We start from the raw sequence: 16,553 nt of genomic DNA on the forward strand, positions 1-16,553 counted from the left end.
CCTGATCGAAGACCTAGTTTCACATATTAAACATTCCAATAGTGTGATCTCGACAAGTTTGAAATAAAGGTGTTTGGAAGTAATACGAGTTGTCTTTAAAGATGCAGAGGGATGCATACAGAATGAAACAAACCTAATTTTAACATTATTCCTTGATACAATAGCCTTGTGTTGGTAATTATGTCGATGGTATATCCAGGAACAACTGATAGATGTACACATTTGAAATTTGAGAACGAATACAAATTGTTTCACATGTTTCTCTGTTAATGTAACAGCAACCATATGCACGTGTGTGTGCGCGCGAGCTTCCATGTGACACTAGGCGTCTTGCAAACTTACACTCCACGTGCGGGTCAACCTGTCACGTCGGTCGACGGTTAAGCAACATTACATGTTTAACAGTTACATTTAAAGAACGAATGAAGTGACTGTCACATTTTTTGTACTCTTTAACCATTACATATGAAAGATTTGTGGTTCGTCCTAGAGGGAAATGCATTTTTTTCATTAAAGACGCGTGGTTAACTAATACCGAGCGATTAAATGTTCCTAAAATGTCTCCTCCTCCACTCTCGACCGTCAACGAGACCTAGAGCCCTGCAGTGACGTCACGGAGGAACGAGTGTCAGTTAGTTGTATAGACAATGTGTAGGGAGCTCATCATTTTGCTGATTTCTCGACTTCAACAAAGACATGCCGAATCGTTAGTTTGGCGTGAAATGTTCCCAGGTGTCGGGTGATGGTGTCACATGAGTTCCACGGAACCCCTCAGGTCGAGCCAAATATGTTGTTTTTGAGTAGGAAGCGAGCGTTGTGGAAGCGTTGAGGTTGTGGTCGAAGTGACAATAATATTGTGATTAGTATTATGTTGACACCCACTTCGCTTCCATGAGTGAAATTCTTATGTTATAAGTAATGTCATGCAAAATCCTATTCTCTATCAATCAAATACATATTTTGCTAACAGTATATAGCCGTTTAGATTTTGTAACTAGATGAAAACAATCCTAAATAACATTTAGTCTCAGACTGGCGGATATTCGCGACAGGTCGCCGCCATTTCTTAAAATCGTGGCGTCACGTTCTAAAGTCAGTTTGAGAATAGATTAGATTATGGTTTGTTTTCATCAGGTTAAAAGATCAAAACTACCTCCTACTGGTAGTCGAATGTGATTTTGGAACATGACCAAGAAGATTTTGCATGATACCGCTTGTATCAGAAGGATTTATACCCATTATGACAACAAGCGACTTTGACAGAATCATCTATGAAAACATGTTGTATCTCAGAAAATAAGCAAAGCAGGTGACAGAATCAAATGGAAGTAGATTACGAAAACACAGAGCTTTCATTTTGAAAAATATGACACGATTGCGGGTTGCGACAAAACTATAACAACATAAGCTAACCCCAGAAATTTACAGGAATACTATAGCAACCCACATAGGAATACATCATATTACGTCACAGACGGCGTGCCTTTCTGACTGGCTGAAATTTCGTTCGCGGGAGAGAATTGTGCACTGTTCTCAACAAGGTCGATTTAAGGTAAGTAAATGTCGAAATGAATAGTGACGGGGTTTCATTTATAACGATGTCAATAAATGATTTATGTATTTGTACCGCTTAGAGTATATGTGATTTCTAAGGCACTCGTGCAATACACAATGGTATCAAGGTGATTTTGGCGGTGGATCAGCCTATGACAGACTATCCGTCCGGACCCTGTGCAGCTGTGGACAACTGTTCACTCAACGCCGTGTTCAAGCTGCACCTGGGAGATTCGAATGACAGGTTGGTACAGATTTAGAAAATCTTTCTTTCTTTTTCCCTGTTTCACCGACTAAACTGATCACAGTAGTCCTGCTAAAATGTATGTCGCCCTTGATTTATTCCGCCTATTATTGCCAGTGTAGCTTTATCATGCAGTGGAAATGTTATAACAAGATACAATGAACAAGGACGTATACTGTCGTACAAGGTAGCTGTAGCATCCTGGAAAGCCCCATCCTAAAATAGAACAGGTGATCTACGTCTATATTTACACCACGCCACTCTGTACTAGATGATCTCCTGGAGCTCCCAAAGTGTATTTGATGCACTCTACGAAAAAGGTATCGTGATTCTACGTGAGTGAGAGCAGGTTTCTTCTGACTTGAGACTGGGCTCACTTTACGTTATGCGTTGTGATGTTGTGTGGAAAATTGTCATATAGTTATTTCGTGATTCCATTCAATTCTACGTTGCACATTTTACTATGTGCCTTGGGTGTTTACATTACAATAATCAACGATGTGATTGTCAGTTAATTCACAGGTAATGTCCTTTGTTCGGGCATCACGTCTTACCTTGTGTGTGTATACAATTAGGTGTTAATGGACCAGGCCAGTCATCCGAAACAGGCCACGTCATTTACAATCAGCCAAGTTTGTCTGGGCCTGAAACTCCTGGAAATCCCCGTCTATTTACGTACAACCCGTCGCCATAGACATCACGATCATCTGGGTCAGAATGACCTATTTTAATGACATATACGTCCATGTAACGACAAGTGAACATAGAACCTTTCAGGTCATGATTCCGTTGCCATGTTGCAAGCCAGCATAGTGGATACATAATGCTCAAATGCACACGATGGCGAATAACACTGAATTCGTGGAAAGAAGAATAGACAGGGCATGTCAGGGAAATCTTTGCACTCTGCAAACTATGTCGATGAAATTGCATTGTAAACCTCACTCAAGAGGGGCCAGTAGGGTAGGCATTCGGCCTGGGTTCGATTCCCCACTTGAGTACAATGTGTGATGCCCTTTTTGGTGTTTCCCTAGATGAAATCTTTGGAATATTGCTAAACGCGGAGTAAAACTAAACTCACTCACTATAAGAGAAGGTTTGCAAGAAAGAACAGTAAAAGAAAACGAAGGGCAATCATGTTATTCGAGGACATACTATTATCCAAGAGATACCAAATGACAGGTCATGTTTTTTGTTTTGTTTTTTGTTTGTTTGTTTTTTGTTTGTTTGTTTTTTTGTTTTTTTTTTGGGTGGGGGTTCAGCATTCTTTAAAGAAATATTATACTCCAATGTTGTGTGATGACTATCATTTCATTAACAACTATACAAATATATGTGGAAGTTCCTTCAAAATGATTCCTTCAAAATAAAACGGAAGCTTTTCAAACACTGGGTATCGAGAATTAAGATGACAGATTAATTTTGGAACGACGCTAGCATATGTGTTGTGTTAAGCATCCCTGAATATGAAATACCGTGTAACCCTTCTTTTCAGCGACCAAGGTGTCTCAAGTGGTGTCCTTGGTTGTTTAATGTTATCTTCCTTAGCCGATCAGGGATCTGCTGATAGGAGATTCGCACTGAGATTTCCTGAGTTTGTAGCACCATACATCTCATATGTTACGTTTGTGATTTCACCTTCTTAGCTCAGTACAGATTCAAATCTTTTTGGGGGTTGAGTCAACCGCCTGAACCGCTCAGCCACCGCACCTCCACAAAATTGGAAGTCGGACATCTGGATGCATGAAGGCTGTGAATACACAATGCCATTTAGAAAGTGGTCCAAAGGAAGCATATGTTATCTTTGGGATTACACATTCTTAGTAAAGTACAGATTCTAGTAATTTCTTGGCACTGAGAAAGTGTATTACCAAATATAACATATGTTGTATTTGACCACTTTACAATGGCACTGTGTAATCATCACATCACACATGTTCAAATATGTTGTCACCATTTTGGTAACGACACTGTAATTTCTAATTTGTATATTTGTTCCAAAAGAAGGTACGCCGACATAACGCAGAAATGAAACGTGTTAAGAGCGTGTAATTCACTCGGCAACACTTAGTGTGCAGACATCCGTAGTCAGCACAAAATATTTCAAATAGTGCTGTTTTAGGTTTCAAATAAAGTAAGTGGTCTTATGTCACCATATCGTGACAAGCAGTAGTAGATACGAGTATGACATATGTGGTGGTGTGAAAGTTAAGTCAAGAGAATAATATGAGTCGAAGCTTTACGACACTGGAGCATTTAATAGTATTACATTTAAGACATTCTTACAATGCTGAATGAACAATGACAATATGATCACCCCGTGACAGACCGTCCGGCAGGACCCTGTGTTGTTGTGGACAACTGCTCACTCAACGTCGTGTTCAGGCTGGCACTGCAGACACGAGTGGCAGGTTGGTACAGATTTCGACATTCTGTCTTCCTTTCTCGCCGTTTCACGGACTGAACTGATGACAGGAATCGATCACAGTAGTCTGGCCAAACCATAAATAATCAAGTCTGAACTAGGACAATGCAGTGTTCGATCCCGTTAGTCGCCTCTTACGTAAGAGGCGTATACGACAAGCATACTCGCCTTTTATGGCAAGCATGGGTTGCTGAAGAGCTATTCTACCGCGAGAACCTTCACGGGTGGTGTTTCAAGCACAGGGACTTGTATCGCTTTGAAACGGCGTTCGAAAGACATATAAACTGGCGGGCAAAAGAAAGTATAGGTTTTTAATAATATTACATTTTGTACATTTGTGACAAAATGTGATGACAGTTTGTACAATAATGACTGCCTAAGTTCCCCTTTATGGTTTCTATTGCCAAAACGCAACTTATGGTCGTTATTCTGGAAAAATTCAAGAACATGGTAAAACATGTACAGAAGTCCAATTTCATGAAATGCTCGTGCAGGAGTTCAGTATAAATTGACTTCTCCGATGCTGCAATATCACAGCAACTGAAAACACACAAAAAGGATGCCACGTTTGACCCAGGAAGAAAGAGAGCGAGCTGTTGGAATGGCACAGATGGGAGCAACACATGTGCAAATTGCGAGGACTTTCCATTGCTCATCCCTGACAGTGTCCAGACTTCTACAACGTCACCGGCAGACTGGTACAACTCGAGACAGGCCCCGTAGTGGCAGACCACGTATAACAACGCCCCAAGAAGATCGCTATATTCGGACAATTCATCTCAGAAACAGATTTGTGACAGCAACAGCAACAGCAGAAACAGCACTTGGTCACCGCGTTAGTCGACGCACAGTGTCAAGGAGATTGCGTGCAGCAGGAATTCGTGCTTACCGGCCCTTCCGTGGCATGACATTAACCCCTCAACATCGGCGTAACAGACTTCAGTGGGCACGACGAGTATACAGATGGCAAGTCTGGAGAAGGGTTCTGTTCACAGATGAAAGTTTGTTTCAGTTTGTATCGCAATGATGGTAGGGAACGTGTATACAGACGTCGTGATGAGCGGCTAGCACGTCCATGCATCCGGGAAGTTCATCCTTACGGTGGTGGTGGTGTCATGGTATGGGGTGGCATTTGTGGGGAGATCAAAACACCTTTTGGTCATAATAAATGGAAACCTGAACGCTCATCGGTATATTCAAGAAGTTCTTCAGCCCGTTGTACTGCCATTTTTACAAACTCAACCACAGGGCATTATTTTCCAACATGACAATGCGAGACCTCACACTGCAAGAGTAACACACAACTTTCTGCAGCAAAACAACGTTCATGTTTTACCCTGGCCTGCCTGCTCACCGGATATGAATCCTATTGAACACTTATGGGACCACTTGGACAGACAAATTAGACCTCGGAGACCTGTTCCACATGATCGTCAAGAGTTGCAACGCGCACTTACAGAAGAATGGCAACGGATACCTAATGACGTCATCAGACGATTGACTACGTCAATGAGGAGACGTATCCGAGCCTCTATTGACGTGGCAGGAGGTCATACACATTACTGACAGTGACCATGCTTCATTGTAGTGTGCTACTGACATTTGGTGTAACGAGAGATTTTAACAAAATGTGCTAATTCAACCCTTGTGTGTTTACTGGGCCATTATGGCATAAATGCAAACATAAAAGTTTTCTGTTTTATGTTGAGACTATCATTAAACATCACTGAATCCAATAAAATAATATAAACTGAACTATTTTCGTTTGTCTTTGTTTTATGGGTTGTGAAAGTGTACCTATACTTTCTTTTGCCCGCCAGTTTAGATTTATAGACCCTACCCTAGTACTATATCAAAGGAAAGGGATGTAACGAAGAAACCACCCCCTCCTCGATCAAAGTTACATGTTACCGCGTAAAATCGAAAGCCAGATGATTTCCCTACAAAATGAGCTATAAATGGTCACAATCGGATCATTATTTCAAAAGTTACACGCTACGAATCATCGAAAACAGCTACCTCCGCAATTTCACGCCAAAATCATGGATCACCAAATACGGCGAAAACTCACCTTTTAAATTCGTTTTATTAATTCCAGCCACGTTGACAGCACCAGCGCTGGGCTGGATTCGATCGGCCGCGGCATTCCGCGGGTGGGAAAACTTATTGCAACATCTACATGTCATTTTTTCGACAGTAAGCAAGCATTTTCACCAAAATAGCCGGCAATCCTACTCACATGTCGGCCATAAGCGACCTTGACATTCAAGTGAACTGAGCAGATCCGCACAAACAGACTCGGGCCATCCGATTGGTTGGAAAAAAAATATACAGGGGAAATGGCCTATCGGATGGCCCGAGTCTGTTTGTGCGGATCTGCTCAGTTCACTAAGCGACCTTGACATTCAAGTCTGTATGTGTATTCGTATGCGTATGTGTGTGTAAATGTAACCGTGTTTATGAAATCGTCGCCAGATAGTGACGATGCACCTACATCAACCGCCATTACAGTGTGCCCAACTTGCGACCAGCTTGCCATAAAACTGTAAAACCAACATGGCATGTATTTGACAGAAGACTAAAGTTGATTAGTACCTACGAAGTGAGGTGAGGCGACACAGGAGTCCTTCTTTGTCGACACCCACAGCTTCAAGTATAGCGTTACGGTTGTATTTGCAATATTGATTCTGTAACAGAAAATGACACGTTCAAATATGTAGATCGATATTTGCACAAACAAACATGCACACATGCACATGCACACACATGCACATACACACACATGCACATACACACATGAACATACACACGTGCAGCGGAATTGCGCAGTCGGGTCTGTTTTAGCATCGATTTCTTATGTACATGTAAGGTGTTTTGTCGCTCCTATAATCAACCCATAAAATGTGACCGATAGTGACAAGTAAGTGTGATATTTTCAAATGACAAATGAAGTATACCTACTGCTTGACAAGTGTTAGATGAGCCACGACCTGACAAATGCTCCCCAATTTGCATATATGGTGACGCCCTCCACAATATTCCGTTTGAAACAAGAGGGAAACAGGTTGTCGTCGAACAATTGAAAAGTTTGTACGAATCGTGTCGTGATGGTGTTTTCCTGAATTACATCGCTCTACGAGACACGTGTTAAGCAGAGGCGTATTGATTTCACGCCATTGTCAGCATCTATTATACGTGCTTAATCGCCAGTCTATCAACCAAATGTATTCGTCCAGATTACTTGCCACGCCTGCTTGTGACAAACGCGTTCACTGTGTGGAAGTTAATGTGGTTAGATAAATATGTCAGAAATGGAAATAACGAACCTGATAAAATTGGCATTAACAGGTCACAATTCAATTTCGGAAACCTGTAAGTAAAGAAACTCTCCGCACAGTGGCCTGTTTCTGACACAGCTCAACATGCAGTTACCATAAATACATGCTAAGGATGATAGGGCATATTGTCGAAATCTCAATGTTTCAAATACCTGTTGGGAGAGAATATTTACGTTTGCTCGAATGAGCCGTAAATAAGGGTGCTCAAGTCTACTGTTAGATCAGCACCGTCGGCTGGTATTGGTATTGTGTCACACTCATTTGCTGTAAATGACTGGTTTGGAATATTTTCACGATTGTCTGATCATTTGAAGACACGGTTCAGACCTCAGAATACATTCATATTCATTCTTAGGCTCTCATTCATAAGATCGTTACATATATGTCCGCGTGCAAGCTTGCGTTCACAGCAATATGTGATGAAAGTGAAAGCGCTGAGTTATTCTCAAAACAATCAAACCCGCGAAGGTCTAGGCTAGATTAGGCCTTCAGCAGCCCATGCTTGCCACAAAAGGCGATTATCCTTGTCGTAAGAAGCGACTAACGGAATCGGGTGTTCAGGCTCGCTGACGTGTTTGACACATGTCACTGGTTCCCAGTTGCGCCGGTCGAAGCTCATGCTGTTAACCATTGCATTGATTAGTCCACTGACTGGTCCATTGTTTTAAATACCTCCGCCATATAGCTGGAATATTGCTGAGTAAGCTGTAATTGATGCTGAACTCACTCGCTGGAAACAATCAATGGAAAAGTGAACGATTACATGTCTGTCCTTCATGAATTGGAGAGTTTCGAAATCAATGAATTCGTCACAAGACCATCACATAATTTGTGTGTGTTATGTATGTTACCCCCTACTCGTAGTTAAAAATGTTTTTGAAACATGACCAAAAATACTATGCATGATACCGTTTGTATCGGAACGATTTATAACCATTTTGACAACTAGCGATCATGACGTCTATGAAAACAAGTTGTATCTCGGAAAATGTGCAAAGCAGGTGACAAAATTTATTGTGGCAGTAGAAAACAACAACAACAAAAAAAACAACGCATGCTTTATGATTAATCACTAGTGCACTGAAATGTCCGTGTTTTCGTATAATGTAAACGTGTGTTTCATAACGTGGCTTATAATAATGTGCTTTAGACTTGCTTGCATTTTGTGTTGAGTCACCTCGTTTGGGCAGGATGCGGTCACCTTGACCCTAACACAAATCATCATCCATCCAGCTCACAGAAGTTCGTGATTGTCGAAATCGTAATAATGGATCAATCGCACTAGCAAGCGTTGTAAATGCTATAACTGGACACCAAAAAACCCAGCCTTAAAATAGACCATATGAACTACATGTATAGATATTTGACATTGTACAGTAAATAGTCCACACCGTTCAGACCAGGATAGGGATTTATATTTCCTCAAACCGGACGTGAGTACATCTTGTGTACAACAGGTATCTCATTTTCTAAGCTTATTCTAATGAACTCTATTGAAACGGTAGCGGGTTTTCATGTCAGTAGTAAGGAGTACTGACTGGAGACTGAATTCACATTACGTGGTTTAATGTGCTATGTTCGTAAGTATGAGTCTAAATGTGAGCACGCCACGCAGTATAGTTATTTCCTTATTTGAATCAGTTATTATATCTCCGTGTCTTGTGTGTTTACATTGCAGTAATCAACTACGTGCTATTGACAATTAATTCAAAGGTAATATTCGTTGTTTCTTTGCCTGGTCTCAGTCATCACGTCTTACTTTGCTATGTATATTTCTCGATCAAGTATAATGCATAGCGAAGCGGAAATCAAACATACGGAAGCGTATTAGAGCCACGGTGAAAATTGTTTTTGGTGTCACTATCTCCTACGTAGGACTTACTAATCAGTATCTCCTACGTAGGACCTAGTACGTAGCATCTGCGTACGTAGGTGATAATAAGTCCTGCGTAGGACTTACTATCTCCTACGTAGGACTTACTAGATGATAGTAAGTCCTACGTAGGAGATACTAAGTCCTACGTAGGAGATATTAAGTCCCACGCAGGAGATAGTTAGGGCCACGGTGAAAATTTTTTGGTATAGGACTTACTATCTCCTACGTAGGACTTACTACTTAGTATCTCCTACGTAGGGCTTAATACGCTGCTACGGAAGCGTATTAGGGCCACGGTGAAAAATCTTTTTGGTGTCACTATCTCCTACGTAGGACTTACTATCTCCTACGTAGGGCCTACTATCTCCTACGTAGGACTTAATATCACCTACGTAGGGCTTAATATCACCTACGTAGGACTTATTATTTCCTACGTAGGACTTAGTATCACCTACGTAAGACTTACTATCTCCTATGTAGGGATTAGGAATACTATCTTCTACGTAGGACTTACTATCTATGACTTAATAAGTCCTACGTAGGAGGCAGCGACAAGTATAATGCATAGCGAAGCGGAAATCAAACATACGGAAGCGTATTGTTTTTGGTGTCACTATCTCCTACGTAGCACTTATTATCTCCTACGCAGGACTTACAGATGCTACGTACTAAGTCCTACGTAGGAGATACTAAGTCCTACGTAGATGATAGTAAGTCCTACGTAGGTGATAATACGTCCTACGTAGAAGATAGTAAGTCCTACATAGATAGTAAGTCCTACGTAGGAGATAGTAAGTCCTACGTAGGAGACAGTACATCCTACGTAGGAGATAATGACACCGAAAAGATTTTTCACCGTGGCCCTAATACGCTTCCGTACGCCGCCGTACGCTGCCGTAGAAACAGCATGGATGAGAAACTATATTTGTCTTTAAGCCCGCACGCATCAGTATTGCATCCGTCTGCCAATGTGAAATAATGAGCATCGATAGAGTTGGATTCTTTGAACCAAGTTAGCGAACATTACACACACGTCATCATTTATAACCAGCAAAGGCTGCTCTTGGCCGATATGCCTTCGGTTTCCTGGAAATCCCCGTCTATAACTACATAACCACAGTCAGTAAGACCCGCTTTAATGACATGTACATTCATATAGTGACATAGAACATAAGGTCATGACTTGTATGATTATGTTGCCCTGTTGCAAACACTGGATACCATATTCTCAAATTCACACGATAGTGAATAGCGCTTAATGCATAGATTAGTATCGGGGAAAGAACAGAATGAGAAAGGGGAGGCAACTCTGTGTACCCTGCAAACTCTTGGCCACACTGACGACGAAATTGAGGTCAAAAATACTATACCGTACTCTTTTGTTTGTTTATTTGTTTTGTTGTTTATTAGTGTAATTTGTTTTCTTTTCATAGTTGTTGTTATTGTTATTGTTGTTGGTCTAGCTTTCCTTTTGCTTTGTTAATTGTTTGTGTGGGTTCTTTTTTATGCTGTTTAGTTGGTTGGTTGGTTGTTATGACTTTTGTTGGGGAGGGTGTAACTAAAAATTAAAGTTAAAGAAATATTTGTTGAGATTGACTATGATCTACGATTTAAGTATCCCACCATTACTCACTCTTGCAACAATTTGTAAAATGTGAGATATGGTTGGGTACCTTGTTGTACAAATAAACTGGTTCATGTAAGCTTGGGATGATACCAAATTACCTGCAACCACGTAACTTCTATTATGTTGGAAATGTTGTTTGTATAGTATTGCTCAAGGAACCATAGGTATTCAGTTTTAAAAGTACGATGTCTAAAACACGTGCCAGTAGCTGTGTATTATTTTAAGCAATTGGGAAATAATGTCTTACATATCAAACAATATGGACGTATTCTGTGGGCAGGTGTTGGCATTCAAATTTTCACAAAATATCCCTGACAAATGGCATTTAAAATTGTTCAAATAAAAATCTACGAGGAAGAGACATTCTTTATTTCCTCCAGAAGTCAATCCGAAGATTATTCACACATGAATTCAGTCAAACATATAGCACATTAATATTTACATACAGGACAAAGCATTCATAGCTGCTAACTGATATGCGCAGATATCAGACATCAAATATTTGAGTATAAGCAAACATTCAAAAAGGGATGGCGTCACTTTTACACAGCTTATCTCCATTAAAATACAAAATGAAGATATGGTTTCAATTGGAATACATATGCTGAAAAGTTATCATTACAATATGATACGTGTTTCGGACAAGGGATCGTGTGAACTGTGTATCTGCACCTGGAAGTGTTGACAACATTTCGTCGTCTTCCAACATTTCAGAATTTACAGAGGTTTCAACATCAAGTAGATCAATCAGAGGTGAGAAAAACTTATTTCGGAGAGATAATAACTTTTTACAGTGTAGTATCATATGGCCGTGATAATCATAAGCGTGCTTGTTGCAAAGCAAACATTCTGTTGAGACTTTACTTCGTGATGAAATTTCAAACATAATTGTAAGGCTGCTCTGTATTCAGGGTATAAAGAGGGTATTTCAAAACTATATGGTATGTCAGTAATGTATCAGCTCGCATGTGACGAGATAGTCCTGCATTAAGTAACACTTTATGACGCCACACCTTTTCTTCATATTCATGTATTTGTTTGTTTACAACTTCTCTCTATTTGTGTTTTGGGGGAAATGAGTCAGTCTTTTAATAAGTATGTAAGTAGTTTCTAAGATTGTATTTGCACTAAAAAGAAAGATCATATCCATATATAGTTGATTTTCAGGGCGTGTTAGCCATGGAAGCACAGACTATGTGTTTTATGAGATTATCACAACTAGTGTTACATAAAGAACCAAAGAACTGGATTTTGCTTTTGTTTAATGTAGTCGATCATGGTCCACAGACCTTAGTTTGATTAGTGGATTCAGACGAAGATCTCTTATCTAGTCCCTGAACAGTGCGGGAAAAGTTGCTGCCCTTTAATGTGAAGTACTAGCAAGTGTTGTGTCGCCAGCAAGCAATATAGTCGGAACACTCAAACCATACACACTTAGGCCATTACTAGCTTGTCTCAGAGAAGAAATCAAATCATTAATAAACACTAAGAAACACCAGGACGACATGACTCTGCCTTGGGCAACACCTTGCATAACAGGATACCCGACAGAGTTTTCACCCTTAAATCTTACAAAAGCATAACTGTTTGTATAACTGTAGCTCAGTGGTTTCCAGAGGTTTCCTTGGATGCCCAGTGTGTACCTTATCAAACAACTGACTGCAATTTCCCGACATTCAAGTGAAAAGAGACAATACCCCCATAAATGAAGCCCATTCGGACCAGTAACCTCACATGTAACTTCCCACTACGAATTAAGAAAGGAAACATCACCACCCTAGCCTTGAAACCTAGTTAGAACACCATCGTGATGTCTTCATACACCTTAATTAGCATCCCGCAAACCTACTAAGCACCATTCAACACCATCATATCATACGTCGATTCAATCTGCCATCATATCCACAGACTACTCGAGGAACAAGTCAATATACCATTCTTTGAAACAACATCAGCACTGCACAATTGTATAACAAAATTTTCTAACCATAAAAAAAAATGTTCCTCTTTGTTATACCAACTTCTTAATGCCACTTAAAGAAATGGACTGCAGTTGCAGAGAACCTGACCCACACAGACATGGATGGCCGTTTTATCCCAGATGCGCTGAGCAGATGGAAATGCAGGGCGGTCATTTTCGTAGTTCCAGTAAACATTGTTCTCATCTCGATTGCTATCTCACTCCTCTACTCAAAGACCGACGTTGCTCAAGAGGGGACTGTATCAGAGGCCTTAAACTCCGCTGTTTTGGTAGGTGGTGTCGTGATTAAGAACATTTTTCTCATAATTAAAACATTCATGTAAGCTACCGCATGAACTCATTTATAGTGTGGATCACTCTTAACGTACATCCTTTTCAATGTGTGCGTGCGTGCGTGCGTGTGTGTGTGTGTGCAAGTTTTTTTTTTTGAAGTCACGACCTACTTATGCTTAAACAATAGTCAGGTCTAAAGGTGCAAATAGTTGTTTTACTTCAGATGTTGCAATTTCAAATTCTTTGCAGTGTTGATACATTACATTATTATACATTTCTGTCTGACACAACCAGATACAAATATACACAGGTATATCTTCCTAATGGATAACCCCGAACAAAACGGCGATGACACTCATTCGAATAGTATGGATGGTTTTAACTATAATTCATATTTTCTGACAGGAAGGTCTACATTTGGCCAGCAGAGAGAGATTTGCAGAAGGTAAGTCCCTTTACTCTCCCTTACTCACTGTATCTTTGTGATCTTACCATCTCTCCATTCAGAGAAACATTTGTGAATTTCGTGTTTGAGTGGCATTTGAGAAGCTGTATAATATTGAAACACTAATGCGTAACAACTTATTGAATTTCGAGAGTGTGACGTTTCGGTACATATTCTTACAGCGATTGCTTGAATGTGTTTGAAGGTTCACGATTGGGTGGATATATTGTCAACTGGAAGGAGAACAGAAAGCCTGGGACAATTTCGGCTTTGCACCTTGGCTTGAAGCAGCTGGCTGTGGCCCCACAACAAAGTAAGTGATTAATGTAACAATGACTTGGTGATGGCCGTCGTAAGCTGTGTCATGATTACTGACAACAATCGACGATGACCAATAACTGAAGACGACGTATAATAAGTAATGATGACGTCGACGATGATGGATGATGACTGAAAATGACCAATGAATACTAATCACGCTTAGTAACTAATGATAGGTGTGGTTTATGATGATCAATGATGACTGACGATGAGAATGGTCGATGATGACTTGTGATGACAGATGGATACTGACGGTGACTGATTACTGTGATAAAACATAACAGATGACTGGTGGCGACTAACAATGATTACGCAAAATGATAGCTCATTATAACTGAGAATGACTAACAATTATAGCTGGCGATTACTGATGGCAAGTGATAACTGGCGATGACGGTTGATGACCGATCATAAAGGATGATGACATGATGGCAGATGACCGATGATGACTGGCAATAACTGATGAGTGATGATGACTCATGTTGACCTATACCCAATTTAATTTCCAATGGTGACTGGACAATGACCGAAGAGGACAGATGATGGCTCAGTATGGTAATCAGCTATCGACAATGTCTGCCAAAGACCGATAGACTGACGAGAAACGATGACCGATGCTGTCTTATGATCAGTGGTGATCCTAAAGTGACGGTGATGATGACTACGATTCTAAATTACAGATGATCATACATGGATGATAGAAAACTAAGGGTACAGATGGGGATTTAATCTAACGGTTGATGACAATTATCACGTTGCCAGAACTCACCGGGAAAAGAAAGTATACCAAAAATTCTCATTTCTCAACTTTAAAGAAATATTTTTGTTGGTAAATTATACACTGAAACATGTCGCCCCAACGTACCTGCAGAGAAAGTTACGTGCACGTCGTGAATAGCACTCGAAGTGGTCAGTTGTATAAACCATGAAATTGGGCCTCTGAGTTTCACGTGCACTAGGGGTAGAACAGTTAGTGTATGGGTAGGTTACACAGACCACCACGGATATTCCACTACTGTCAGCATTTGTCCGTGGGAGGGCCACGTGTATGCTCCATATGAGGTCGACACACGCCAACCTTCGGCTGCACCTGTTTAATCGCGTGTAGACTGCTGCAACGTTACAGACGGACGGTCCAGACACAGCACAGACCAAGACGTGGGAGAACTCGAGTAACCACACCAGGTGGCGACCGGCATTTGAGGTTGCATACCACGTGACGTCGACCTCTTCTGACGTCTTCGTCTTGAAGGAGACTGCCTGCATGTACTGATGCAGTGGAAGGACCTAGAGGATACACAAGTAGCGGTAGTGTTTTTATTGTGTGTATCTCAGTATCTGCTTATTCTCTAAAGTATGTGTTTTGAAACTGGTTTTCATGATCCTCAGTGACGTTTCGCATGTATGCCCCCACGTGTTTCTGTAGTATGTGTGTGATTTGTAGTTTAGGTTGAGTAAAGATGTTGTTAACACCACTGAGTGTGGTGCAGTAGATATGTTTGTGTGTCTATGTACTCTGAGTAAAAAATAATGATCTCTTGAAAACCTTGTATACTTTCTTTTGCCGGTCGTTTTATTGTGGAAATTTAGATTGACAATAGAAGTGGTTCTGTTACTTCCACTATTGTATTTACTGTAGTTTTATGGAAGTAGTACTTTGTTGGTTTTCTTGCATGTATTTCTGTGTCTGTGCTTGTGCTTGTGTATGTGTACACTTGTTTTAGTCATTCAGGAATCAGCAGTATAGTGCATTTAAGTGATCACCAAAAACGTGCTTAGAAAATTATGAAATCATACGGTTAAGTAAACAACTTACTACTTATTGTATTAAGTGTAAAACCCACAGTACACTCTTACCGATTAATGTCGGGTTGATTATATACGCTCCAAACTTGTTAAAATGCTTTCCAGAACACAAAACAGTGTTAACTTGTTACCATAACTGCATACATCACGTCTATTATATGTTTCCACAGATCACAGTATGTCTGTCATTCACCTAGTGAATGACCCGGAAGTGGGAACAACCCTGATGCAGCATTTCCGGTTGCAGGAGAACCGAATAGTTGTCGTGAATAGCAGTATTTACTACATGCACACAACCGTTCTCTACAACTTGGCGTCTTCGGTTAGAGTGCGACTTGAACTAGAGTTTCTCAAAACCAAGACCGATGGTAGTTTGCAGACTCTGAGCAGGACATCTATCTGGTGCAAGGGCAGACAACTCTGCTCACTGTCTCTTGGAGGAACGTTCGCTCTTTCTGGACTTGACCGCTTGCATTTTGAAGCTAATTATGTTCAGTTTATCATTGGCGCTATACCAAATTCCCACACTACGTTTGTTCATGTCATGGGGAAATAATATCCACCTAAGACTAATAAGCAAGATGTCGCTGGATTTATAACAGAGATATAATCAAATGACAAAGAATTGTTGTTATTACCGCTATTAAAGTGTCACTTGCTTTA

At 40.5% G+C, this 16,553-nt stretch overlaps 1 protein-coding gene across 3 annotated transcripts; it reads left to right on the forward strand.

Moving 5' to 3' along the window:
- The first annotated feature begins 1,763 nt into the window (after positions 1-1,763).
- On the forward strand, positions 1,764-16,553 carry LOC137282214 (uncharacterized). 3 transcript variants are annotated; one of them, XM_067813949.1, is made up of 5 exons: positions 1,764-1,798; positions 13,118-13,314; positions 13,724-13,763; positions 13,969-14,076; positions 16,061-16,553. In XM_067813949.1, the coding sequence occupies exons 1-5, from the start codon at positions 1,792-1,794 to the stop codon at positions 16,444-16,446; spliced, it is 738 nt and encodes a 245-aa protein (XP_067670050.1). In that variant the 5' UTR covers positions 1,764-1,791; the 3' UTR covers positions 16,447-16,553. The 3 variants fall into 3 exon arrangements, with proteins under 3 accessions (XP_067670050.1, XP_067670047.1, XP_067670048.1); XM_067813946.1 differs by lacking the exon at positions 1,764-1,798 and adding an exon at positions 2,050-2,133; XM_067813947.1 differs by lacking the exon at positions 1,764-1,798 and adding an exon at positions 2,055-2,118.

The sequence above is a fragment of the Haliotis asinina genome, chromosome 4 (assembly GCF_037392515.1).
Source record: "Haliotis asinina isolate JCU_RB_2024 chromosome 4, JCU_Hal_asi_v2, whole genome shotgun sequence".
Lineage (NCBI taxonomy): Eukaryota > Metazoa > Mollusca > Gastropoda > Lepetellida > Haliotidae > Haliotis > Haliotis asinina.